General features: G+C 37.1%; 4 protein-coding genes across 4 annotated transcripts; 3 read left to right on the top strand and 1 right to left on the bottom strand.

The window, feature by feature from the left end:
• Nucleotides 1-345: 345 nt before the first annotated feature.
• Nucleotides 346-981, top strand: LOC112039088 (uncharacterized). Its single transcript, XM_024071931.1, has one exon. It carries the CDS (start codon nt 346-348, stop codon nt 979-981), a length of 636 nt encoding a protein of 211 aa, XP_023927699.1.
• Nucleotides 982-1,053: 72 nt separating this feature from the next.
• Nucleotides 1,054-1,542, top strand: LOC112039089 (uncharacterized). The gene has a single exon (XM_024071932.1). It carries the CDS (start codon nt 1,054-1,056, stop codon nt 1,540-1,542), a length of 489 nt encoding a protein of 162 aa, XP_023927700.1.
• Nucleotides 1,543-8,136: 6,594 nt separating this feature from the next.
• LOC112039090 (peptidyl-prolyl cis-trans isomerase FKBP65-like) lies at nt 8,137-16,062 on the top strand. The gene is given in 16 exon segments (XM_024071933.2): nt 8,137-8,509; nt 8,656-9,817; nt 11,941-12,098; nt 12,189-12,275; nt 12,934-13,194; nt 13,294-13,362; nt 13,474-13,531; nt 13,533-13,558; nt 13,798-13,992; nt 14,096-14,182; nt 14,320-14,495; nt 14,614-14,736; nt 14,835-14,981; nt 15,079-15,206; nt 15,338-15,446; nt 15,564-16,062. Coding segments are annotated over 16 exon segments (3,213 nt in total). The 3' UTR covers nt 15,618-16,062.
• Nucleotides 16,063-17,111: 1,049 nt separating this feature from the next.
• Nucleotides 17,112-21,562, bottom strand: LOC112039094 (small ribosomal subunit protein eS8). The gene is made up of 5 exons (XM_024071939.2): nt 21,461-21,562; nt 21,282-21,354; nt 20,417-20,747; nt 17,455-17,636; nt 17,112-17,363 (listed from the first exon to the last, which is right to left on the bottom strand). The coding sequence occupies exons 1-5, from the start codon at nt 21,462-21,464 to the stop codon at nt 17,285-17,287; spliced, it is 669 nt and encodes a 222-aa protein (XP_023927707.1). The 5' UTR covers nt 21,465-21,562; the 3' UTR covers nt 17,112-17,284.
• Nucleotides 21,563-27,514: the final 5,952 nt, after the last annotated feature.

The following is a 27,514-nucleotide window of genomic DNA, read 5'->3' as shown; positions in this document are numbered from 1 at the left end:
GGAGTAGCGGACGAGATCATGTGTAGGGCCTTCCCTACAACGCTGAAGGGCCCGGCAAGAATTTGGTTCAGCAGGCTGACGCCCAATTCCATCAGCACTTTCAAAGAGTTGAGCGCCCAATACACGTCGCACTTTATTGGATGACACCGATACAAGAAGTCCACAACATGCTTGATGAGTATCAAGCAAAGAGAAGATGAAACACTCCGATCTTACATAGCCCGCTTTAATAAGGAAGCACTCTCAATCGACGAGGCCGACGATAAAACACTCGTAGCAGCATTTACGAATGGGCTGAGGAAAGGTAAGTTCTTATTTTCACTATATAAAAATGACCCGAAAACTATGCCGGACGTGCTTTACAAGGCCACCAAATATATGAATGCCGAAGACGCTTTACTAGCTCGCGAGGAAAAGCCCAAAAAGAGAGAAAGGCAGGAAGATGCCAGAGAGGAAAGAGGGCGGAAGATGGCAAGAACCGAAGAGCGAAGGGATGATAGGCGCTCCGAGCCCCCTACGGGGAGATTCACAAGCTTCACTCCACTGACCGCCCCTATCGACCAAGTCCTCATGCAAATCAAGGACGAGGGGACATTGACTTTCCCTGGAAAGCTGAAGGGAGATCCCAACAAACGGTCCAGAGATAAGTACTGTCGCTTCCATCGCGATCACGGACATGACACAGCTGACTGCTATGATCTGAAACAGCAGATTGAAGCCCTCATTAGACAGGGAAAGTTGCAGAAGTTCATCAGCAAGGAAAGGACAGATCATCAACATCAAGAGCAGCCACCCCGCCTAGATGATGAGTGCCCCAGACCACCTATAGGGGATATAAGAATGATCACAGGGGGCACGGCAACTATAGGGTCATCCAAAAAGGCCAGAAAAACATACCTCAGGATGGTTCATAACGTCCAGCTAACGGGCCCCGTACCAAAAATAGCACAGATGAAAAACCCGATCATAGGATTCTCATAAGAGGATGCCTGACGTCTTCACCACCCTCATGAGGACGCGCTTGTTATCACCTTACAAGTGGGGGACTTCAACATGCACCGAGTGCTAATCGACAATGGCAGCTCAGCAGACATCTTATACTACCCTGTGTTTCAGCAGATGTGGATTGATAGAGAACGGTTAATACCGACAAATGCTCCGCTGATTGGCTTTGGAGGTACGAGGGTGTTCCCATTAGGCGCGGTCACGCTTTCGGTAACAATAGGTGATTATCCTCAACGGATCACAAAGGAGATGACTTTCCTTGTGGTCGATTGCTCATCCGCTTACAATGCTATCATTGGACGACCCACCCTTAACTCATGGAAGGTGGTAATGTCAACATACCACCTAATGATCAAATTTTCTACGGAGCACGGGGTGGGAGAGCTACGAGGAAATCAGATGGCCGCACGAGAGTGCTACATTGCTATGATGGAGATCGAAGGGAACCTACCACTTCAAGGCGCTGGACGGGCAAAAGCCGCAGCAACCATGGAACACGGAGCACCTGCGGAGATACCACCAGTAGAGACGACATGAAGAGCATCGATGCCCCCTAGTTTCCAGTTTATTACTAAGTTTTTATTAGTTTTTTACTACGAACAATTTTTTCTATTATTTAGTTTTGCTATCACAAGTTTTTACTTCAAACGATTCTTTCTACAAGTGCCTTTTTAAGCTCAAGGGGGCAGGTACCTTTTTCTTCTACATGGTTTTCTTTCAATAAAAGAAATAGTCAGACACGCTTGTGTTCTTCCTACTTGATAAACTAAGTCCAAAAAATGGACGGATATAAACTAAGTCCACAAGCTGGACGGATCATCCCAAAATGATAAAAAATTCAAAGTCCACAAGGTGGACGGATATAAAACTAAGTCCACAAGCTGGACGGATCATCCCAGGAGGATAAAAAATTCAAAGTCCACAAGGTGGACGGATATAAAACTAAGTCCACAAGATGAACAGACGACCCCAAGTGGACGACCAACAAGGTGACGAGGCAACACTTAGTCACCTCAACAAGTCCACGACCCCAAGTGGACGACCAACATGGTGACGAGGTAACACTTAGTCACCACAACAAGTCCACGACCCCAAGTGGACGACCAACAAGGTGACGAGGTAACACTTAGTCACCACAACAAGTCCACGACCCCAAGTGGACGACCAACAAGGTGACGAGGCAACACTTAGTCACCTCAACAAGTCCACGACCCCAAGTGGACGACCAACAAGGTGACGAGGTAACTCTTAGTCACCTCAAGAAGTCCACGACCCCAAGTGGACGACCAATAAGGTGATGAGGTAACACAGTCACCTCAACAAGTCCACGACCCCAAGTGGACGACCAACAAGGTGACGAGGTAACTCTTAGTTACCTCAAGAAGTCCACGACCTTAAGTGGACGACCAACAAGGTGACGAGGTAACATAGTCACCTCAACAAGTCCACGACCCCAAGTAGACGACCAACAAGGTGATGAGGTAACTCTTAGTCACCTCAACAAGTTCACGACCCCAAGTGGACGACCAACAAGGTGACGAGGTAACACTTAGTCACCTCAACAAGTCCGTAACCAAAAAATGACAACCCAAAAAATGGACGGAGGTCCATGCATGTCCATGAAAAGAAATGGACGGACATGCACGTCCATGGAAAGAAGTGGACGGACACCCCATGTCCATGTCCAAAAAAAAAAATAAAGAGAAAATAAAAGAGAAGAAAAGAAAAAAGAAAAAAGAGGACGGAGCTCCATGCACGTCCATGAAAAGAAATGGACGGACATGCACGTCCATGGAAAGAAGTGGACGGACACCCCATGTCCATTAACCAAAAAAAAAAAAAAAAGGACGGAGCTCCATGCACATCCATGAAAAGAAATGGACGGACATGCACGTCCACGGAAAGAAGTGGACGGACACCCCATGTCCATTAACAAAAAAAAAAAAAAAGACGGTGGTCCATGCATGTCCATGAAAAGAAATGGACGGACATGCACGTCCATGAAAAGAGGTGGACGGATACCCTATGTCCATTAACAAAAAAAAAATGGACGGAGGTCCATGCACGACCATGAAAAGAGGTGGACGGATACCCTATGTCCATTAACCAAAAAAAAAAAAAAAAAATGGACAGAGGTCCATGCATGTCCATGAAAAGAAATGGACGGACATGCACGTCCGTGGAAAGAAGTGGAAAAAAAAAAAAAAAAAAAAAAAAAAGAAGAAAAGAAAAGAAAAGAAATAGAAGATGGATGCATGTCCATGAACAAAGGTGGACGGACACAAAAAAAAAAAAAGATGACGAGGTGACCCAAAGTGGACGACCAAAAGAAAAAATGACAAGGTGACCCAAAGTGGACGACCAAAAAATAAAGGAAAATAAAAATCACCACAATCCAAGTGATGTCGAAGGAGCAAGCTAGTCAGACGAGTAATTTACAAGGTGGTGCTCGTGATCCAAGTGATGACAAATGCCAGAAGATCTACTTGATTACACATGAAGAGATTAACACAAGCCGGTTGCTTTTGGAGCTTCAAGGACAGCACAAACTCCTTTAACTTTGCAAATACAAAGAATGAACATGGAAACACGTGGCTTCAGTATGTCACGGCTTGGAGAGGAACACCAACAACTGCGAGGTGGAGACGACGGATGCGGGAACAAAACTACACACCTATGGTTGTGGAACGAGGGCGGTAAGTGCAATCCGTTGGATACTAAGATGAAGAGCAATGCACGATGACTCACTCTGGACTTAGTGCTGATCGACTCAAGAAGGTTGTTCGAAGACAGCCGCCAATGCTCAGATCCGTTGGACGCCAAGGCAAGAAGATCATAACACTGGCTAATTCTACTATTCTCTACACCCAAAAAAAAAAAAAAGAAGGGCATGTGGAGATTCAAAACCACAAGCAAGCTATTCATTCAATATCAACATTCAAGCACCATGCAAACGTGTTGAGATAACCATATGCGCATGTAAAGGGAAAGACAAGTGTAGCTTTGCATGCTGTCTACTAAGTGTGAAAGGTAATGTGTGTGCCAATGATTTATTAACCAGGATATAGTATTTAAGTGCAAAACCACAAAGAAGCCACCATGCTTCCCCATGGAAAATCAAAACTTTAGGACGTGTTCAACATGTGACGGAAGTAATAACACGCAAAGATGACGGAATTAGTGCATGCATGTTTGTGGCTTTTGGGGCATACAGCGCTAGTACATGTCTGTTACTCTTGGGGTGTCAAAGACATTGCGATAGTTTAAGCCCGGCAAACACACGGAGTTGGAGTACCTAAAGTCAAAAGACTCAGTGCGTCACGATTTAGAGAAAACCGTTGATAGCTGCAAGACAATGGCTATGGAATGATATGAGGACGAAGCTCTTACACGATCCCAGGATGAAAGCAGTGGCAAAGGCAGTCAGAAGGATGCACCGACGAAGCTCTCTCACTGATGGCTGCAAGAGGAAGGCAGTGGTTAAGGTAGTGAGAAGGGCACGCTGATGGAGCTCCCGCAATGACGGCCGCAAAACGAATCAAGTCCAAAGTGGACGGGTTCACGCCTACAGGTTATTAAGTACTAACAGACAAGTTACTAAGTACTACGTGGATGGGCTCATTCCTAAAATGTGTCAAGTCCTCAAAAGGATGAACCAAGCCACCCATGGGTACCTTTGTAAAATTTTAAGTCATCTAACCTACAGGTGGACAGACGAACCAAGTCACCCACAAGTGCCTTGGTTAAAATTTTAAGTCTTCCAACCTACGGGTGGAAAGACGAACTAAGTCACCCAGAAGTGCCGTGGTGAAAATTTTAAGTCCTATTACTTACGGGTGGAAGGACGAACCAAGTTGCCCACGAGTGCTTTAATGAAAATTTGAAGTCTTCCTACCTACGGGAGGATAGACGAACCATGTCACCTAAAAGTGTCTTGGTCAAAATTTAAGTCCCCTGTGCCATAAATAATTTCAGGCCAGCCTGTCAAAGACTGACAAGTCTCTCAAGATCCAAATCGAACCGTCACCCCACGGGTCCTTTAACTCCGAGATCGCGGACCCATAGGGTGAAGGGGGCAACTGAAGAGAAAAAATTATGCATGACAGAGCTATCTGGACGGTGGTGGCATGGATAGACATGGCATGTAAGGACCGAACGGCCACGTGGCATGCAGCCCATTATTATGTGGTCTCCAAGGAACCTTAAATGGAAAATACTTGCGACACACGATTAGCCCTAGTTTATGGAGTCCCAACATGAGTAGAATTCTAGAATATACACGCATTAATGAGTATCTTCCCCATAAGGAAAAGACTTGTTCCGCAAGCAAAAGAGTCTGGCCCTATGCGACTATAAAAACCTAAAGACCCTCAAGAAAAAGGTACGCATAATCAACCCCTCTCTAGCACTCTAGAGTTGTGAGAATAGTTCTAACTTGACCTTCGGAGGGTATTTGGCCGGCACCACACTGGTGCTCTCTGTTAGGTCTTCTCCTTTTTGTTGTGCAGGTGTCGTTTTGAGTGTACAAGCATTGTGCAACTCACTGGTGCGATTTTCAGCATCATCAGCTATGGCAATGTGATCAGTCAAATTTGTTGATTGAGCCTTTTCCCTCTCTTAGTAAGGTGTGTTCTCTGATCTTACAAGAGGAAAAATGAAGGAGCATTGGTCATAATTTCAATGTGGTTCAGTCCTCAGATGCTGTTGCTATGTATGTTAATAACAGCAGGGGTTTTCATGTCAATCAAGGTCACCCTCATAGAGGAAAAGGAGGTAATTCTAAGAAGGACAGACCAATATGCACTTATTGTGGTCTTACTAGTCACATAGCAGACAAATGCTATAAGTTTCATGGTTATCCTCCAAGTTATAAGCAAAAAGGAGGTAACAAAGCTATGGTAAATCAAGTTTTTGCAGTTTTGCCATTAGGAACCTATGGTTTGGATGGACTTTCTTCAGCACTGGGTGCAAGTTTGCCTCCTACTGGTGTTTTACATAATGGGAGTGCACAATTTGATTTGGTTCCTACTTCACAGACCTTTCTTGGTCATACTTTTGAGGGCTCTCATTCACAAGTTAGTCCACAGGCTTCCTTGTCTCAATGCCCTCTTTCCCAGGCCCAATGTGAGCAGTTTCTTAGCTTTCTGAAGTCTTATATAGCTTCTGGTTCAAGTACTAGTGCACAGAATGCATAGAATGGTCACCAAGTTGCTTCAGTCTTAGAAACACCTTCCATTCCACATTCACAACCTTCACCTTCTTGTTCTTCAAACTTTTCAGGTAATCCCTATTGGATTCCACCCAATTTCTCTCATTCCATATTTTTTGCTCAGGTTATTGATACGCATGCCTATAAATCTGATACTTGGATTCTTGATATTGGTGCTACTGATCATATGGTGCATTCAGTAACTCTATTCACTAAAATTACTTATGTGGTCCAAACTTGTGTTTTTTTTTCAAATGAGTAACAAGCTTTAGTTACACATGTAGGCATTGTACAAGTCACTTCTACCCTCACTCTCACTGGTGTTTTATGTGTTCCTTCTTTTAGTTTTAACCTGATTTCAGTTAGCAAACTCACCAAGAATCTTTCTTGTTGTATTATCTTTCTTAGTGATTGCTGTTTTATTTAGGACCTTGCTCAATGGAGCATGATTGATCTAGGTAAGGAACATAATGGCTTGTACTTGCTGCAAGATTCAAGTTCCAAACCAACTACTTCTGTTTTTGCTACTGCCTGCAATCAGCTTACTTCTTCAGAATTGTGGCATATTAGATTAGGTCACCCATCTCATTCAAAACTTGATTTGTTGAAGCAAGTTGTACATACTGAAGTTTCAAATAAAACTACTTGCTGTGATGTTTGTCATTTTTCAAAGCAAAAGAGACTTTCTTTCAATTCTAGTACTCATATATCTTCTAAACCATTTGAATTGATTCATTGTGATCTCTGGGGTCCTTTTGCAACTGGTACAATTAATGGTTTTAAGTATTTTTTGACCATTGTAGATGATTTCAGTAGATGCACATGGGTTTACCTTCTTAAGCACAAATCAGAAACTCAAGTGTTTCTGCCTCAGTTTGCTATTATGGTGAATACTCAATTTAACAGCAAGATTCAAACTATTAGAAGTGATAATGGTACTGAATTTTTCCTAAAATATTTCTTTCATTCTAATGGGATTTTGCATCAATTAGCATGTGTTGACACTCCTTAACAGAATACCATTGTTGAGAAAAAGCATCAACACATTCTAAATGTTGCAAGGGCTTTAAGATTCCAATCTAATGTTCCTTTATGTTTTTGGGGGGATTGTGTTTTAACTGCAGTCCACTTGATTAATAGAATTCCCTCAAAATCTTTAGGAAATAAAAGTCCTTATTAATTGCTTTTTCATTCTCCACCTTCCTATCTTCATCTTAAATGCTTTGGATGTTTGTGTTTTATTTCTAAATTGTCTCATAATAGGAGTAAATTTGCACATAGAGCTAGGAAGTGTGTTTTCTTAGGTTATCCCTTTGGCATTAAAGGTTACAAGGTTTTAGATCTTGAATCTAATTCAGTGTACATTTCTAGAGATGTTGTTTTTTATGAATATATCTTTCCCTAGGTCACTACATCTCAACATTCATCTTTTTACTTGGATGATTTTATCTTTCGTCATTGCACCTTAGACTATATTGCTCCCATATCTACTTGTCCTACTCCTTCTACTCCTAATTCTACTTTCATTACTCCACTGGATCCTATTGCACTTGTTGATGTTTCTGCAGATCCCATTTTATCCATTAATATTGTTTCCTTACCTGTTCCTATTGACACTTCTGTCATTCCTTTATCTGATCCTCTTCCTTCTGATTCCCTTCCTTCTTCTTCCCTTAGTCCTTCTCCACTTGTTTTGAGAAGATCCACTAGACCACATAATCCTCCTTCCTACCTTTTTGACTATTCTTGTAAATCTGTCTGCACTAAACCTGGTTCAGGGTGGCCATATGCAATCTCAGATTGCTTGGATTACTCTCATCTCGGTCCTAGATTTCTTTCTTTTGTCATAGCAATGACTGCAACTCCTCTAGAACCTATCTTTTTTTCATCAGGCAGTTCAATTCCCTTAATGGAGGGCTGCCATGGACAAAGAAATTGAAGCTTTGGAGATCAATGACACTTGGACTTTAACACATTTACTACCAGGTAAGACTCTTATAGGTTGCAAATGGGTCTATAGGATCAAATATCTTCCTGATGGTACCATTGAGAGATATAAGGCTCGTTTAGTTACCAAGGGATTTACACAAAAGATTGGCTTAGACTATTCAGAGACTTTTTCTCCTGTAGCAAAGTTTGTATCTGTCAGAATTGTTCTCTCTTTGGCTGCTGTGAAAGGGTGGTTCCTCCATCAAATGGATGTCAATAATGCATTCTTGCATGGTGACTTGGTTGAGGATGTTTATATGAGTTTGCCACCTGGTTTTCACAGCAAGGGGGAGCAGAATTCGGTATGTAAGTTGAACGAAAGTCTTTATGGTCTCAAGCAGACTTCAAGGCAATGGTTTGAAAAATTTTCAAACACTATTATGCAGTGGGGTTTATGCAATCTAAGTCAGACTACTCTTTGTTTACTCATACTCAAGGAACTTCTTTTACAGTGTTATTGGTTTACGTGGATGACATATTACTCACTAGAAATAAACTTGATTATGTTGCTTGTTTGAAGAAATTTCTTGATCACAGGTTTGGTTTGAAAGACCTTGGTTCACTAAGATACTTCTTAGGACTTGAGGTAGCAAGAATTGAAGAAGGTATCAGTTTAAACCAAAGAAAATATGCCCTTGAAATTTTAAAGGACACTAGATTTCTTGGTTTTAAGCCTGTGAAGTTTCCTATGGAGCAGAATTTGAGATTGTCTAAATATGAAGACAAGCCTCTTGCAGATCCGGGTCAGTACAGGAGAAAAATAGAAAGGTTATTGTATTTAACTTTAACAAGACCTGACATCACCTTTGATGTACATAGGTTAAGTCAGTTTGTCTCACAACCAAAGGAGCCTCATTTACTAACAGCTCATAGAGTACTACAATACATAAAAAGGTCACCAGGGAAAGGGATTTTCTTTCGTAGCAAGACTGATTTGCACATTAAATCTTTTTGTGATGCGGATTGGGTTGGATGCCCTTATACAAGAAGATCTTTGACTGGCTATGTTGTGTATCTAGGTGACTCATTGGTTTCATGGAGATCAAAGAAACAAGGAGTGGTTTCTAGGTCCTCAGCAGAAGCTGAGTATAGAGCAATGGCTAGTGTAGCTTGTGAAATAACTTGGATTTTGCAATTACTCAAGGATTTAAAGGTTGATCACTCTAGGCCAGCCATGTTGTTTTGTGACAATCAAGCAGCACTTTATATAACTGCTAATCCAGTCTTCCATGAGAGGACCAAGCACATTGAAGTAGACTGCCATCTAGTAAGGGATAAGATTTTAGAGGGAATGATTAAGACATTTCATGTGTCAATAAATGCACAAGTGGCTGACATTTTTACTAAAGCTTTAGGCTATAATTCCTTTGCAAGGTTATCTAATAAATTAGGATTAAAAGATATATTTGTGACTAAGACAGAGAAGAAATCTTCTTCAGTGCAAGTCACTGAGTCTGTAACTCAAGACTTGAGGGGGAGTGTTGAAGGAAAAACAGAGCCAGAGCCCAAACGACAAACTAAGCTAAATGACAAGAAGAAGATTGCAGCAGAGAAGCAAACGACAGAAGAAGAATTAGTTGCAACACGTGCCATATCACGTGTCAGAAAGAAGCCGTAGTGCATTACAGCTATCACATGGTTAAGCAGTTATTTTGGGAAGGAAGTGTAGCCCCTGTTTCTTGGTGTATATAAACAGAGTTGTTAATTATGTATTTCACTTTTTCATTTTGTAAATCTTTAAATGAAAAGTTTCTAGTTTCTTCCAGAATTCTGTTTTCCTAATATTATGGTTCCAAAATAAGTTTTTAAAAAATCTCAATAGATAATTAGATTACACATATTACTCAATTAAAGTATTTTTTTTCAACAAATTGATTTTTTTTTATAATAAAATACTTAAATAGCCTTCAAAAGGGGAATTGTTAAGAAAATAAATAGGCAAATGACATATTAAGAATTAGTGGCCATAAATAAAAATTAAAATGTTAACTTAAATACCATACTAGAAAAAGTGTATTTATTCCATTCAAAAATTAAATTAAATGCCACTTGTCTAGTATTATGACAAACATATTAACATGTATGAATAATTTTTTGACACGTGGCATTGTTTGTCCATATTATACCAATTAAATATAGAAAGTTGTCATGAGTCACTAAAATATGCTATGAAAATGAATAAGTATAATTGTAGCATGCATTTACTAGTTTTGGGATCTAATTTTTATAATATATTATAGATATAAATGTGAAAGGCAATTGGTCAAGTGTTTTCTTTTCCCATAACCAAAAAAAAGAACTTAATACCCAAAAATAGGAACTCACCACCATTAACGAAGCTTGCTGCAACATCCTTACTTAGTGTGCATTTAGGATTAAATTATAAGCAGATTTTTAGCTTTTTTTTTTTTTACTATTTGCAGATCCCACACGGGTCTCACAACAAAGGGATTTTCTCTTTTTGTTACGTTGGTAGCTTATTTTTTGCAAGTCCCACTATTATGTTTTTGGCCAATAAGTTAATACAATTAACTTAATGTGGGTCACGTACAATGACTTTTCTCAAAATGCAAAGTAGTTTTTGCTTATTGTGGGTTACATTTTACCTTTTTTTTTTACTATAATAATTTCAGCAAAAAAAAAAAAATCAATCAACTTATTTTATTTAGTTTTTAACTTTTATCTATAATACTTATAGCAGAAAGCTAGATAAGAGATGTTCCCAAACGAACATTTTAGTCTCACATCTCCTATACCAAATACATCCCTTTAAACTCAACTCATCTCCCATAATCACAAACACAACCACTGATAGGCCTAATACCAACAAGAATGATTATAATAGGTTTTCTTACTGAGCTATTGCCAGCGAGAAAGTTAATATGGTACTATTATTGGTTTTATCAGGGAAATATATTGTACCGGTCATTACTGGTATTCCACTAAAATGGATAAAATACCAAGTTGTATCGATTGTACCAGGTATATTTCAAATGTTTTGGCCGGTACAATAAAAAAAAAAAGGTTAAATTGAAAAAAAAAATACATTGTTAAAAAATATGTTATTTTAGCTAATATATTAGGTTAATGTACTTAGGTTAATATTTAGGCTTATAAAATATGTGGATTTAAAATTTTATGTTGATAAACATATAATTTATTAAATACATACTTACTAAAAAGTTAATAATTAAATTGACATATTTAAAAAATTAGCGACTATTTTATCATATAAGGAAAATGTTATAAACTAGAATGATGATTAAACCTAAAAATATTACTTATCAACTAGGCAACCTCTTAAGGAAAAAGGAAAGTAGGCGGCCCAAAACCATATATAACTTGGTCTCTTTTGTATCATATGTGGGTGTTTGGTAGAGTAGTTTGAGATAAGATTTTGTCGTTTGAGATGGAATTTTTGTAGTTTTCTAAAATATGTATAGGTAAAAAAATGTGTGAAAATGTGCATAGATTAAAATGTAGAAGTGTGAGATTGAAATTAAAGAGGCTTAAAATATCCAATGTTTGAAAAGTTCATTACAAGCGGCAAGTAGCAAGCCAAACCAAATCCAACAGACAGACAATTCGTATTTCTGGAACCATCCAGACTGTTATAGATTTCAGAACTCTCTAGATTCTAGAGTCATCCCTCCCTTTCTTCCAACCTATATATCTAACACCTCGCACTCTCACCCCCCTCCAAGACCAAGAAAAAGCTAGCATTGCCTTTAAGCTAGGGATGAAGACTTCGAGTTCGACGTGAACATGGAGGATGATCCAGTTCTCAAGGTGGGTGACCGTGAAGAGAAGGAGATTGGTAACAAAGGGCTAAAGAAGAAGCTTCTCAAGGAGGGTGAAGGATGGGACACTCCTACTACTGGCGACGAAGTTGAAGGTTTGTTTGTAACGTGCTCTTTCATTCCTCTTCTTTTTTGATTGAGAATGAGAAGGTGTTTGTGTTGATGGGTTGGTGTTGGTTTTGCAGTTCATTATACTGGGACGTTGCTTGATGGAACTCAGTTTGATTCAAGCCGTGATAGGGGGACCCCGTTCAAGTTCAAGCTTGGCCAAGGTAATTATTTTTTCATTATCCTTAATTTTACGTCTTCTGCATTTGCTTAATTTGTTTCCCTGACTGATCACGTCACATGGAACCTTGTCCTTGGTCATTGTTATTTGCTTTTAAAGGAACAGCAGCTAATTTGAGTTTGTAGCCAATGGGTTTCTCTTTCTCTTACAAGACTGAATTAGATGCCGTTTGAGCAAGGTTTTATGTTTTTCTATGATTCACTGCGTAGATTACAGACAAGGGAAACAAGAACTTTAAAATCATATCAAATGGTGAAATCTCCATATCAAGAAATTAAGCTTTTATAAAGACATCAAACAAAAAAGCTTTTATAAAAGAAAAAAACTCAAGTCTGGGCTCCATATCGCCTACCCTTATTGGCAATACTTAGGCCCTCTTGATGCACATGAGAATATCTATTTTTATTTTTTAAATGTATATAAGATTAATCTGAAACTATATTCCCTGATATGGGATTAATGATCTCCAATATTAATTACGTTTCTCCTATCGTATATTGTACAGATGAAAATTTTAGGACTGGATGTATTTAGCATTTAGTTATTACAGTAACGGATATAAAATTCATGTCTGATCTCCTTGAGTTTCTGTGAGTTGGGTTGTGGATCTAGTTTTCAAGGTCAAGTTTTATGTATTGCAGGACAAGTGATCAAAGGATGGGATGAAGGTATCAAAACCATGAAGAAGGGTGAGAAAGCCGTTTTCACCATTCCTCCTGAGTTGGCCTATGGCGAGTCTGGATCCCCTCCAACTATTCCACCCAATGCCACTCTTCAGTTTGATGTGGAGTTGCTGTCTTGGAACAGTGTCAAAGACATATGCAAGGATGGGGGAATTTTCATGAAAATACTTACTGAAGGGGAGAAATGGGAAAATCCAAAAGACTTGGATGAAGTTTTTGGTAAATTATTGATCAGGCACTTCTTCTTGAATGATTGATATAACTTCAATGAATATGATTCATTATTTTCTAACAATTTGATCATTCTGTTCACTGCAGTTAAGTATGAAGTTTGGCTTGAAGATGGGACACTCATTTCGAAATCTGATGGGGTGGAATTCTTAAAGATGGTCTGTCTCAATTCCTCTTCGACATTTGTGTGCATATGTGTGTGTGTGTACACCTACATATGTAAATGAACTTCTTCAAGTGACCTCAATATTTATTTTGTCTTTTGGTGTGCGGGCTGTTTCTGCCCTGCCTTGGCAAAAGCTGTAAAAACAATGAAGAAAGGAGAGAGTCCTCTTAACAGTGAAGCCACAATGTAATTTCAGATCTTGTTACCAGCTAAATATTAATGTTCTATTTTGATTGTAAGAATAATGGTTAAATCATTAAATTCACTATTTTTTTTAAACAGTTTAAGCTTTTGAGATAATTGGATCATGTAATCAAAGTAATGGTTAAATAATTAAATTTAAAATTTCCTTAATATAGCTTAATCTTTGCTAATTTGTCATTGATAATGATAATTCATTGGGAATTTATTGTTATGCTTTGTAGATGCATTTGGGGAGATGGGTCGACCAGGTTCTCATGACGTGGGTGCTGTGCCTCCAAATGCTACCCTCCTGATAACTCTTGAGTTGGTCTCTTGGAAGGCTGTTTCTGATATAACCAAGGACAAGAAGGTTCTGAAAAAGATCTTGAAGGAGGGAGAGGGATATGAGCGTCCAAATGATGGGGCAGTTGTACAAGGTATTATTGCTGGAAACAAACATTATATTTATACATATGGCTTTTCAAGTTCCTTAATATGTTTGTATCGCTTACCCTTTCTTATGTTCTTGTCTTCTTTAAGTGAAACTAATCGGCAAGCTACATGACGGGACCATCTTTACAAAGAAGGGTCATGATAAGGAGCCATTTGAATTCCGAATAGATGAAGGTGGTAACGGCTATTTCCCAATTTTGTGACTTCTATTTGCTTCGATGTTAGTTAATCTTCCAAAGTCAAATTTGGGTTTTTCTGTTCTCTCATATTGACGAAACTAACCTTCACTTATGGTTGTGATTTGTATCCAGAAGAAGTTCTTGATGGACTCGATAGAGCTGTGAAAAACATGAAGAAAGGGGAAATTGCTTTGGTGACTATTCAACCAGAGTATGCTTTTGGCCAATCTGAGAAACAGCAAGAAATGGCTATTGTCCCTTCCAATTCGACTGTATATTATGAAGTTGAGCTGCTCTCATTTGAGAAGGTAAGTGTGGTGTATTACATTTAACTGTGTGATGTGTTTCTCATCTTAAGATGAATTTTTATTGTCATGAAAAGTTGCTCAGAGAATAATCTATGAAATAATGAATAAAATGCTGCAGGAGAAGGAATCTTGGGATATGAGCACACAGGAGAAGATTGAAGCAGCTGGAAAGAAGAAGGAAGAAGGGAATGCATTGTTCAAGGTTGGTAAATATGAAAGAGCGTCAAAGAGATATGAAAAGGTACATATAAAAGTTTGACATCTGTGATTTGTTCTAAGCTTATGACGTTGCCTACTAGTGATACGGACCAGCTTACAACCTTTCCTTTTGTTGCACAGGCTGTAAGGTTTATTGAGTATGACTCCTCTTTCAGTGATGTGGAGAAGCAGCAGGCCAAGGTACTAAAGATTACCTGCAATCTTAACAATGCAGCCTGCAAGCTGAAACTCAAAGACTACAAGCAGGCTGAGAAGCTGTGTACAAAGGTCTGCCATTATTTAGCCTGAAGGTTTTATTATGTCTTTTCCAACTGGTGGAATATGTTGATTTAGTGCTGACATCTAGAGATTTCTATTTATGTAGGCGTTAGAAGTTGACAGTAAGAATGTTAAAGCTCTATACAGAAGAGCACAAGCATACATACAACTTGTTGATTTGGATCTGGCAGAACAGGATATCAAAAAGGCTTTTGAGATAGACCCGGACAACAGGTATGTTCACTAATTTTGTCAATAAAGGGCTATGTTTTCTTGTCAACTGGAAAAGGTTGTGTTATCTTCAGTACGATTCACTTAATTCAGGGTTTTATTCATTTACATTAGGATGTTGGTTGTGTTGTCAGGGATGTGAAGCTGGAGTACAAGATTTTGAAGGAGAAAGTGAGAGAGTATAACAAGAAGGATGCCCAGTTTTATGGCAGCATCTTTGCAAAGATGAACAAATTAGAGCAAGTAAGTTCACCAACCCCAACCTTTATAAACATTGTCTTTTGTCTGGATTTATTACTCTAGTTTGCTATGTCTTTGAAGTCATTCATTAGTGATTGCTTTTGTGTCTTGTATGAGCAGAATACACCGCGAAAGCAGGAGCCAGTGCCAGTGATAATTGACAGCAAGGTGTGATACCAACCTGGCCTCCTCTCTCTTTTCTGTAGTCTAAAGACTCTAAACAACCTACAGTTTAATAATTGAGGTTGTGTTAGATTCAGTGAACAGTTATGGAATGTAGATTAGTGGAGTGGTACCAAATTAACCAGTGAGATGCATTATCCTTCTAATAAAAGTGGTTATTGTATGCTTCCCATGGTCTACTAGCATTATTAGTTTGTCACTGTCCCCACTACAATATAAGGATTGAGGCTGTGTTGGATGTGTTGAAGCCTGGTTTATCCTTTGCCTAAACATTGTTCTTGTTAGAAAGCACCTGGTGTCCCTTGTTTGTTTCTTTTCTTCAACTTTTCTGCTTTCATTTTTTTTCTCTTTTGAAACCCTTGTTTAAGGGTAAAATACGAACAATGTTATCATTTTCAAAGACAGTTGAAAAACCTTAATATTTGCCCCCTGTTAAGATGGACAATTATCACATTCAAGTTTCAACCAGAATGTCCCGAGTAAAAAGTAGCACCCCAATAGCACTATAGACTAAAAAAAAGGCAGGGGTTCTCCACAAACTTTGATAGGGCTTTTGTAACATTTGACTGGCACAAGTTGATGGTCTTAACTTGATCTTGAACTATAAATTTGATATAGAATCCGTTACTTGCAAGCAATATTTGCCCCCTGCCGTATGTTTTTTTGGTGACTGCTTGCTGCACTCCTAAATTTGGGAAATCAACAGCAAGGTTCTTCCCCTTTAATCAAATTGGTCCAATAACAACACTTCTGCTATGAAACCTATAAGAAGGGAATCTAATTTACAGATCTTTAGAGTCACGCTTGGAACAACTTATCATGCAGAGCAAGTTGAAATTATTGTCAAAGCATATTGTCAATATCTACTATTTACATTAAATCACATAAAGCAAATGCAATACTTGCATTGAACCACTTGAATCAAATATGGTATCTAATACCGTGAGACATCCAAAAGGATCAAATGAATCAAATTCCAATCCGATTCTAAACATTTTAAAACTGGAATTGAAAATCCAATTGCAATTTCAACTCCAATTCCTACTCCAAATCACACACCTAAGTTAAAATAATGTTACGTCTAGAATATATGGCCATTCCCAAAGTTTAATTTATTAATTCTACAAAGAATGACAACAAGGTGCACAATAATCATTTAAATGCTTGTGGTCAAGATGGAAAGGAATCAGATTAATGCTACAAATATTGGGCACCACTCACGCGTAAAGAAGAGAATTGATAATTTCAGTGTAAAAACCAATAAGAACTAAGCCATAGTTGCCAACATGTAGAGAGGATGAACAAACGCATTAAAATTGGATATAGAGGTCAGGGCTCTAAATTTTACTATAGGGAAAAAGTTGCAATATAACAGCAATATAACTATTACAGGAACTGGCAATACCATGAAAAGAGCACAGCTATAACAATAAAAAGAAATTCTACTACAAGAGAATGATGGATAAAGAGGCCAGCACCCTGCTATTTTAGCTCAAGTCTGACTTGTCAATCACAAACTAGTTAAAGCATCTAATTTGAAACAACTAAACATGCCACAAAATCTTCAGAGTTCCATCAATAATGATAAACATTGACCAATCTAGGCAGGTGTAACAAAAACAAGTTGCAATAGACCAAAACTATGACTAATAAACTACTTAAGCAGCGGCACCCTTCCCCTTCTTCCTTTGGATCTTCTTCATATAGAACTCAAGTTCTTTTCCTTCCAAAATGTATCTGATAGAAAAAACAAATTGGTTTGTAAACAGAATAAGACGACACAAAACTGAATACAAAAGAGAAAAAATGTAAAAACTTTTGTGCTCACCCATCAGATCTACCACATTGTCCTGGTCGAGAAGAGATGCACGCCAACAGCCTACCGCCTCCAAACTGCTCTTCGATATGTGCATCAAGTGTACAACCTTGCTGACGCTTCTCAAGCTTCCTGGCAACATGGTTACTCTTTTTTGTTTCCTTTTCCCTTTCCTCCGTATTTCCTTCACCTTCCTGCTTATTGATATGATGAAACTTGTTATTATTAATAAAATTAAATAAATCTAAATTCAGGGGGGAAAAAAGTGACACTATGCTCGAGAAAATTAACCCTGCGAACAGCACACAAATTTCCAGTACATAAACAAACGATCATTAGAGTTCCATTGCATCCCCATACATGAGGATATTGAAAAAGAAGAATACACCCTTTCATGCCTCATAAAAGAATATCTCCCATAACAATGAAATGGCAAGGTTGTATTCTATACAAGTAGCATGGATTGTACTTATGTACTACCATTAAATCAGTTATGAAAGAGAATTAAAGATATGGTAAAGGATCTCCCATAGCAAATTTTTTGCGCTAAAATACAAATTGAACCCTCTAACTTGCCTAAAATCCAATTCAGTGCTGCAAGTGTAACTTCAGTTTTGCTCATCTAGTCCTCTAACTTTGCCTAACATTCAATTTAGCATTTAGCATATCCAATGCTAGTGCTCAACAGATTTCAATACCAACATATAGAGGATTAAGAGTGAATGATAAATAATAACCACATGTCTCAGTTGGAATTATTAAAAAATATCATTTGACCTATAAGTTATCTCAAACAGCCTCATTAAAAATAGGCACATCTATTTGGGAAAAGTTTACTTCTAAACTAGTTTGAAGGAAACTTCTTCCAACCCTCCATGTGGCAAATTAAAAGACTATTTATTTGTGCTTTTAGGCTGTGTTTGGTTCCGTAAAATATTTTCTGGAAAATAGCCTATTTTCCGGAAAGGAAAATATTTTTAAGTGTTTAGTTGTATAATGAAAATTGTTGTGGAAAATATTTTCATGTGTTTGGTTCTATTTTGAAAATGTTATTTTCCTACACATTTTTCACATTTTCTCAGCTATTTTCTCAGCATCCAATCAAATTTTATTACAAAAAATTTCAAAATCACAGCAAACTCCGGCGATCAAAACAGAAACAAAACCAAAGAAAAAAAATCAAATCCAGTCAGATCGTGGGTTCTGGGTTCGCAAGTCGCACCGGCGATCGACGACTCGTGGGTTCGCGAGTCATGGGTTCTGGGTTTTCGAGTCATGGGTTCGCGAGTCGCACTGGTGATCGACAATCGACGATCGACTGGGGTGGCGATCGACGATGGGTTCGTGGTGATCTGGGCTCTCTCTTTGCGTGGCGATCGGATTGGGATGTGGATCGGAGGCACGGTTGAGTGGTGGAACGATGTTTCCTCAGCGAGGTGAGCTCTGGGTTTCTCGGTCTGGATGTGGATCGGACGCATCGTTGAGTGGTGGAATGGTGTTTCTCGGCGAGGTGAGCTTTGGGTTTCTCGGCGTGGTCTCTTCTTTCTCGACGTGGTCTCGGCGTGGAGCTCTGGTCTCTTCTTCCTCGGATGGTCGTGGTCTCTTCTTCCTCGGATGGTCGTGGTCTCTTCTTTCTTTTTCTCTGGCTCTCTCTCTTTTGTGCGTGACCCGGAAATGGTTTGAAGTGAAAATTTTCACTTCAAATCATTTCCGGGTCAAAGGAGTAAATTTCAGTCAACAGAAACATATTTTCTGGAAAATTTTATTTTCCTTGTCTTCCAAACAAGGGGGTCAGGTGGTAAATGATTTCCTGAAATCATTTACCACCAAAACAAACACAGCCTTAATCACATTACCTTTTTAATGAGTCACATGACTTGCTTAAATAATAATGTGGATATTCTTATTCCTTATAAATTGCCAAGTAGTGGGTTAGAGGAGATTCCTCCAAAAGAGATTCAATATTGTGAGACAGATCAGGTAAATGAGACAAGCTCATCCCACGATACTCGTAATTACATCAATTTTTTTTTTTTTTTTTTAAATCTCAAGCCCCCACCAAACAATTGCTAGTAAAGAGAGCATGGCTAGTCAAATGTGCAAAAGAGAATATAAATACCGTAACTTTTTATTTGATAGGCAAAACTAAAAACTTATGATTCATAGAAAATTACAATCACGAAAGCCGTATTGATCCCTAGCTTAGAATAAACACCAGAGCATTAAACCACGCCCGCCATAATCAGCCAAACTCACCTCCTTCCCACCTCCCAAAAAGGAACTTAGCATGTTATATTTTCTTCATTATTACATTAATACTGGAAATAAAGAAAGTGTTATCACATAAAATGTACTTTTTTTTTCATAAGTAAACATTAATCTAATAAAAGGAATTATCAGTCAAGGTGGAACCAGAATGGTCAAATCTCCACCTTTGAGCTACCATCACAGAATTAAATCACATCATCACCAACAGAAGGTTATTACCCTATGTCTCATAGTTGAGAAAGCCCTGTGCAACACTCAAAAGCATAAAAAAAAAAAAAAAAAAAAAAACTTTATTGGCTTACACCATTAACATACCACTTTCTATAACAGTAGGAGAGGGTCAGACACTGAAACTTTTGGAAAAGCTGAAAAGCCTCTTATCCTATTGGTTCTATTAGCTTGAGTTCCTTGGAAGCGACTTACAAACAGATAACAAGGGACATGCTCTCAATGTACTAGCATTTTCTAATAGCAAATTTGCTAATTATTAAAAAAAAAAAAAAAACAAAAACAAAAACAGTCAGAGAAGAGTATTTGACTGAATAATATACACCACAAATTACTAAACCAGAACTACTATAATGAATATTTCAAATGAATATTTCACTTTGTGCTGTCACATGTTTATAAACACAGATAGCTTTATACCAACTGATAATCGATCTAAATGAAAGCAAACGATTTCATAGAAAGCACTTAATAGTACCTCTGGGGTTTCCTTCTTAGCAGCTGTCTTCTTCTTCCTACCAATGTCAACTCCATAATGCTGAAGGTACCACTGCTTGAATGGGGCAGCATCAACCTGAACAATAGCGCTCTTCACTAGAGTTTGTGTTCTGACAAGCTCATTGTTCGAAGCATTATAAACAACATCCAGGATACGTGTTTTGCGTGTGACAGCTTCACTACCCCATGAGTAGTTTCCAGTATCCAGTCTGAGGGCTCTCCATTTGACATTGCCTCCTCTTACGCGGATCCGCCTTACAGTCTTGTTGCTTGAGAGCTTAGTATTTGCAGGCTGACGACCAAGCTCATACCTGAACAAACAAATTAAAAAATAAAAAATAAAAAAGTAATCAGCATTGCAAGAAAGAGTGACATAAAAGGAACAAGTTAACTTCAAGTTACAAAAGTAGAAAAGCCAACTCAAACATCTCATTAGTACTGAAATTCAGCGTTCAGTATTTTTGATGCTTACTAGTAACATTCTAATTTTTGAGGGAGACGAGAAACACTAATTTAGGTGACATTACACATTAGACACTGTTAGGAATGTCTCGATGGCAAAACAATAATTGGATCTTCCCATATATTCTTTTATTGAAATTTTGGGTATTGTGTTAGAATATCACAAAGATTGGACACCAAAAAAAAAAAAAGAAGAAGCAAAGAATCAAAAGTTCCACATAGCTAATAAGCACCAGGAAAAAAAAAACATATAACCAAAAAGAAAGAGATATTAATTAGAGGGTGTTTTGAGAGTAATTGAAAAGATCTATGAGAAGGGAAAAAAAAAAAGAAAAAAAAGAAAGAGAAAAATGGGTTAGTAATAGTAATAGTAATATACATACTTTCTCTTCTTCCTCCAGGCCTTCTTCTTGCCTCCAGTGGCACGCCTCTTGTGCATAGAGTCACGTGAGATACCTATCAACATATATCAAAACACAACACAAAAAAACTTTCCATCATCAACATCACCAGAGAGAGAGAGAGAGAGAGAGAGAGAGATAGATTGAGATTTGAGGATTACCCATGGTCGGTTGCAGAGGATGAGAACGACTTCTTCTTCTTGTTTGGGCTCGGTACCTATTGTGCTGCAACAACAACAACAGCGCCTCCTGTTGTGTATTTAAAGATGATTATCGGCTTTTATGTGGAAACCCTAGGAATGCACTGTGGTCGACATACGAGGTTAGTCTCGTCATTTCCTGTCGCTTAACTCTTCACAAATAACATCATTTCTCTATTTACGGGGGTCTCAATGTATCAAGGCGATGCAAAAAGTTAGTTATTGTTTGATAAAATATCAAAAATATATCTAATTTAATTAAATAATCTTTATTCTTATAAAATAAAAAATGGGATTAAAATTATAATACAAAAAAATTTTAAAAAAAATACTAAAGAAACTTTTTTCCTAAAAATTAGGACACTGTCTTTTGAGAATATTAAAATTATGTTTGGTAATTGTTTTTATTTTTTTGTTTTCCAAAACTTGTTCTTCAGAATAAAATCAAAAAATAACTTTCTTTTCAAAGTAAAAAACCTGTTTGTTTCGTTGAAAAGGAAAAACACCATACAAAAGAAGTTCACATTTTAGTATTTTTGGCATCTACTATAACATAGGCACTGGAGAAAAAATAAATAAATGGGAGATGAAGGAAAATCCGAAGTTTTGGTATTGATGGGTTTAAGTCACTTCCAACGAGATTACTATATGGGTTCATTTGAGTTGGTCCAGAGACAATGTACTCACTAATTTATTAAGTTATAACATACACCATGATCAGACCAATATTTAAATTACTAGAGTACCTCTTTTCTATTGTTCTTTGAGAATATATTAAACGCTTGTCTAAATAAAAAATCTATTAGCAAATCTCAAAACAAGTGATTCTCCCATTAGCACGTAGAATTGGCGAACCCACACATTAAACTTTAAGGCCGCCACTTCCAAAAGCTACTGCCACATTAGATAAAACATATGCAACAACGTGAGCTTTTAGCAAGGCAAACATATATCAATAGCAAATTCTTGGTGCCAAAAAGCAAACAAATCGCACCTCAATTTACCTAATTTATGCCACCAAAAGTAAATTGAGGCCCTTGTAACCTATTAAAGTCACCAATGAGCAAAGATGGTCCTCTTCTTTCAGAGTGCTTAGTTACACAGAGTGGTGTGTAAAAATAACTAGTCCCTGTTTGAGACAGGGAAAAAAAAATGCTAAAATTCCTTGTTTTGCCTCTAGTGGGGTTCAAACTGAGGCGCTAATTCATTAATTGTGGGTTTCAAGCTGTTTTCTCCATGTTTTTAAAGAGCTTGAAATTGAAAACAGGTAAATGCATGTTTTCTATTTCCTTTGTATTTTGAGAATTGAGAACTATTTTTGATTTTAGCTTGTTTTTAGTTACCAAACAAGTTTTTTGGGTAAGAAAATAGAAAACTATTCTTAAGAATAGAAAATAAGGGAAAAAAACAGTTAACAAACATACCCTAAGTATTTTAACACACACACACACAGGGAGAGGGGAGAAGGTTTTTAAAAAAAAACTTACAGTGGTATATGTCCAGAAGGGCTTAATTCTTGAATATACAACACAGGTTTTAAAATTTTATAACTCATACTCATTTTTCAATGTGGGATTAACCCACTATTTTTTTCTTTTGAGAATACTAAGTATTTTAACACACACACACAGGAAGAAGGGAGAAGAGGACACTCTCTATTTAAATATATCTCAAGCACATTTGATACTTTTTTTTTCCCTAAAAACTACCACACATTAAACCTAGCTGTTTACTCAAAAAAATTTCCTAAATTTTAGTTTCTTAAAAATTCATTCATGTGTAACCACACTAACAATAGATAAATTCAAATTAAAAAATTACATGTGAGTTCCAATTAGCTTAACTGGTAAAGTCTCTGATGGTTGAATAAGAGATTTTGAGTTCAATTCCCGCCTACACCAAACACTAATTGGTGTCTTGGTCTGACGATAAAGAGCTATCATCAATAGTGGATGCCATAAGTTGAAACTCTCTAAAAAAATTGAAAAATTATATTAAACTCAAAATAAATAAATAAAGAGTCTCATTGCATATGCGGAGTGCGTGTTCATTACACGGCTTTGAGAGTTTTTTTGTTTGGGTTTAGTGTCATAATTTTTCATTTATTTTAATTTGAGACGCTTCTCTCTTCTATCCAATTAAACCACATGCATAGTGATTTTTATTTTGAACATAGAAAATACATTCATTAAAATAAAAATAAAAAGGCAATACAAACAAATGTGAAGAGAAAACAATTCAAACACCAACATAAATAAATCACTAAAAAGAAATATGGAGTACATTAAAAATCACATTTTTAATAATAATTCAAAAATAAAGAAGAAGAGATTTGAATAAATAAAAACAAAAACCAAAAAAAAAAAAATGAAATTAGAATTTAGAAGAAAGGAAACCAGAGAGAGAGAGACGTTTAAGTCTTGATAAAGGGGAAAAATGAGAAGAAAAGAAAAAGTGAAAACGTTGGGTTTACTGATTCTATGTTATAGCAAAAAAAAAGTGTCTTTATTTTCTATATATAATTTTTATTTTGAAAATCTAATTTATAAGTAGAAAAAGAAATTTGAAGATTAACAAAAGAGTGACACTATTTTTTAGGAAATGTTTTAGCAGGAGTTAGAGTTGTATTTTTACCGGATTGTCTTTTAGTTTTGTCTCTACTTAAATATAAGGGTGTAGGGGCATTTTTGAACAAAAAAAATTAGGATCCCAAATAAGAGAAGCCCATTAAATAGTATTATAGATACAATGTGAGTGTGACAGTTCAACCCAATATATATAATTCATCCACAAGAACAACTAGCTTACTGAATTATATAAATCAGGTCAGACTGTCACACACACACTGTATAGTATACCATGTTGTTATTTGTTGTAAAGTTGTGATTTACAACTATGTGTTTTGTTGGCTTTTATTCCGTGCCAAATTTGATTGTAATTACTATCAATTGTTTATACCCTGTATTTGTTGTGGGAATTGTTGTAAGGGGTGCGTGATAGAGAGTGTGTGAAGACTCAAGCAATTTAGAAGCTGATGGAATCTCGCGGGTATCTCGCGACTAAGCTTCCCGCGAAGTGAAGCATGTGCCCTGCACATGCCGGAATGCGAAGAGTCATGACAGATGGAGACAGCTGTCTCTCGCGAGTATCTCGCGGGTAAGGCCTTCCCGCGAGACACCCGCGAGACATGCTGTTCTGCCAGCCTGTACTGACTGACTAACACATTTTGCACCTATCCTATATAAACTCCCATTACCCATAAATGTTGAGGAATGCTTTAGAGAGAAAACCCTAGCCAAACACATTTGTAATTAGAGATTGTCATCCCCACCTTTCTCTATACACTTGATTGTGGTATCTCCTCAACCCTTCCCTCTCCATTTCCATACCATTGAGAGGTTGATAGCCCAAACACTTAACACACCTTTTGAGAGTGTTGTGTGACGTTTTGGTGCTGCTGGGAAGCATTGGAAGAAGCCTGAAATGGCAGATGCAACATGGAGCTTGTTGCGGGATCCGGATAACTAAGATAAGACACGATTTCGAGAAGCCTTGTTGGAGTAGGAGCTTGGAGGGCTTAGGTACATCGGGTAGATTAGGCTTGGAGGGTCTCTTGCTTACTTATGTATCCCAACTGATTGTCTAGTGGATCAATTTCCGCTTGGAGGGCGGCGGAGAGGTTTTTCGCCGAGTTCTTCGGTTTCCTCTTCGAAAACACGTCTTGGTGTTTTCTGTGTTTGCATCTCTCTTCCCTACTCTTTTATATTTCATTACACTGCTGTGTTGTTTAGTTTATGGATTAGAGTAGCTATATTGTTCATCCGCTCGCTTTTACACTATTCCGCACTTTATATTAAAGTTGTGTAAAATCTATCGAGTCGTAATTTTAATCGGGGGTCTAAACAGCTCTTGTGTTTTTCAACACGTTTTCGAGCTTTCAATTGGTATCAGAGCGGATACACTTGCTTGGTTTAAATACCTTAGTGTGATCCTTGACCCTATTTGAGATGGACCGATCTCAATCGCTCAATGTTCCACCATTTTTTGATGGGAACAATTACGCATTCTGGAAAGTCAGAATAAGAGCATTTTTATGCTCTATAGAAGATACCGTTTGGGATGTGGTAGAGCTCGACTGGACTAAGCCGGAAGCTCCTAAGGCAAATTGGGATAAGGCAGCTCTCGCAGCAGCCAATGCAAATAGTAAAGCTTTAAACGCTATATTTTGTGCTGTGTCACCTGATGAATTCCACAGGATCTCTCATATGACAGTTGCTAAGGAAGCTTGGGAGATTTTGGAGACCATTTATGAGGGTACAAAGAAAGTTAAGGACACAAAGCTTCAGATGCTTACCACCAAATTTGAAGAGCTCAAGATGGGTGATGATGAACCATTTGATTCATTCTATGGGAAGCTCAATGAAATTGTAATTGCTAAACTCAATCTTGGGGAGAAGATTGAAGATGCTAAGGTGGTGAGAAAAGTATTGAGGTCCTTGCCTGAAAGTTTTAGAGCAAAAGTTACAGCCATAGAGGAAAGACTAATCTAAATTGCAAGTTGTTCTTTCTTTTCTTCATCATTGACTATTGTTTGAGTTCTTACCTTCCATGACTACCAACGATTTAGAATTTGAGGTGTACTTACCTGTGGGTGAATGAGATTTTTATAGGGATTCAATGGTATTTGACTATTGCTTATTACCTGCGATTGACTTCAATATCACATGCCTCAAAATCTTTTTTTTTCCTTATATTTTCCTTCTTCTTTTTTGTTCCTTTGCACCAACGTATATTTGTTTTTCTTTTTCTTTTCTTTTTTTCCTTATCTTTTCCTCTTTTTTTTTATTATTTTTTTTTTATTTGTGTGTGTGTGGATATTTTCGAACTTTTCAGTTTTAAGTTTTAACTCACACAGACTTTTTTTTTTGAAGTTGTCTATACGTATAATAAAGCCCAAAAGGAATCACTTTGGCATAAAACTCTATTTGAGTGTTTGTTGTATACCTTTGTCATTTGTATCTACACGTATCAGTTTTTTTTTTTTGCTTATCTTTTCCTTTTGTGTATGGATATTTTCAAACTTTTTAGTCAAACACAAACTCTTTTTAAAGATTTGAATGTGAGAAGTTTATCAATAACGAATTGATGTTTATCACTTTGTTTTAAATTCAATTATTTTTGTTTGAGATTAAAAAAAAATCGTGATTTTGAGAGGATAATTTTTTTTTTCTTTCTTTTCTTTAAAGTAACCCAACATACTTCCCTAAAAAAAAAAGAGAAAAAAAAGAAAGAGTAACCAAACAATTAAGAGTATTTGAGTTTAAAAAAACAAAAATAAAAAAAAAAATAAAATAAAATAGAGGAAAGGAAGGACCAAGAGGTAACCGAATTCAAACAGAAAATATACTTATCTACGTGTATCGGATTTCTTTCTTTCATTTTTTTTTTTTTTTTTTGCTTATCTTTTCCTTTTGTGTGTGGATATTTTCAAACTTTTCACTCAAACACAAACTCTTCTTAAAGGATTTGAATCTGAGAAGTATATCAATAATGAATTGATGTTTATCACCTTGTTTAAATTCAATTATTTTTGTTTCAGATTTAAAAAAATCGTGATTTTGAAAGGAGAATTTTTTTTTTTGACATTTTTTTCTTTCTTTTCTTTAAAGTAACCCAACATACTTCCCTAAATGGTTCCCAAAAAAAAAATGTACTTTGCCAAAAAAAAGAGTAACCGAACAATTAAGAGTATTTGAGTTTAAAAAAACAAAAAACAAAATAAAATAAAAAAGAAAAGAAAGGAAGGACCAAGAAGTAACCAAATTCAAATAGAAAATATACTTTTCAAATAGGGAAGAAGAGATTTAGACAAAAAAAAAATGTGAGAATTGAAATTTTAAAGAAACAGAAATTTAAAAAAAAAACATCAATTTTTTAAAAATAAAGGAAGAGATAAAAGAGATTGAAATTTAGGATTTGATGAAAAAAAATATAGTTTAGTTTTATGTGGAAGTT

Source organism: Quercus suber, unplaced genomic scaffold (genome assembly GCF_002906115.3).
Source record: "Quercus suber isolate HL8 unplaced genomic scaffold, Cork oak 2.0 scaffold_410, whole genome shotgun sequence".
Classification (NCBI taxonomy): Eukaryota; Viridiplantae; Streptophyta; class Magnoliopsida; order Fagales; family Fagaceae; genus Quercus; species Quercus suber.
The sequence above is the reverse complement of the archived record's forward strand: the minus strand, read 5'-3'. Positions and strand labels throughout refer to the sequence as shown.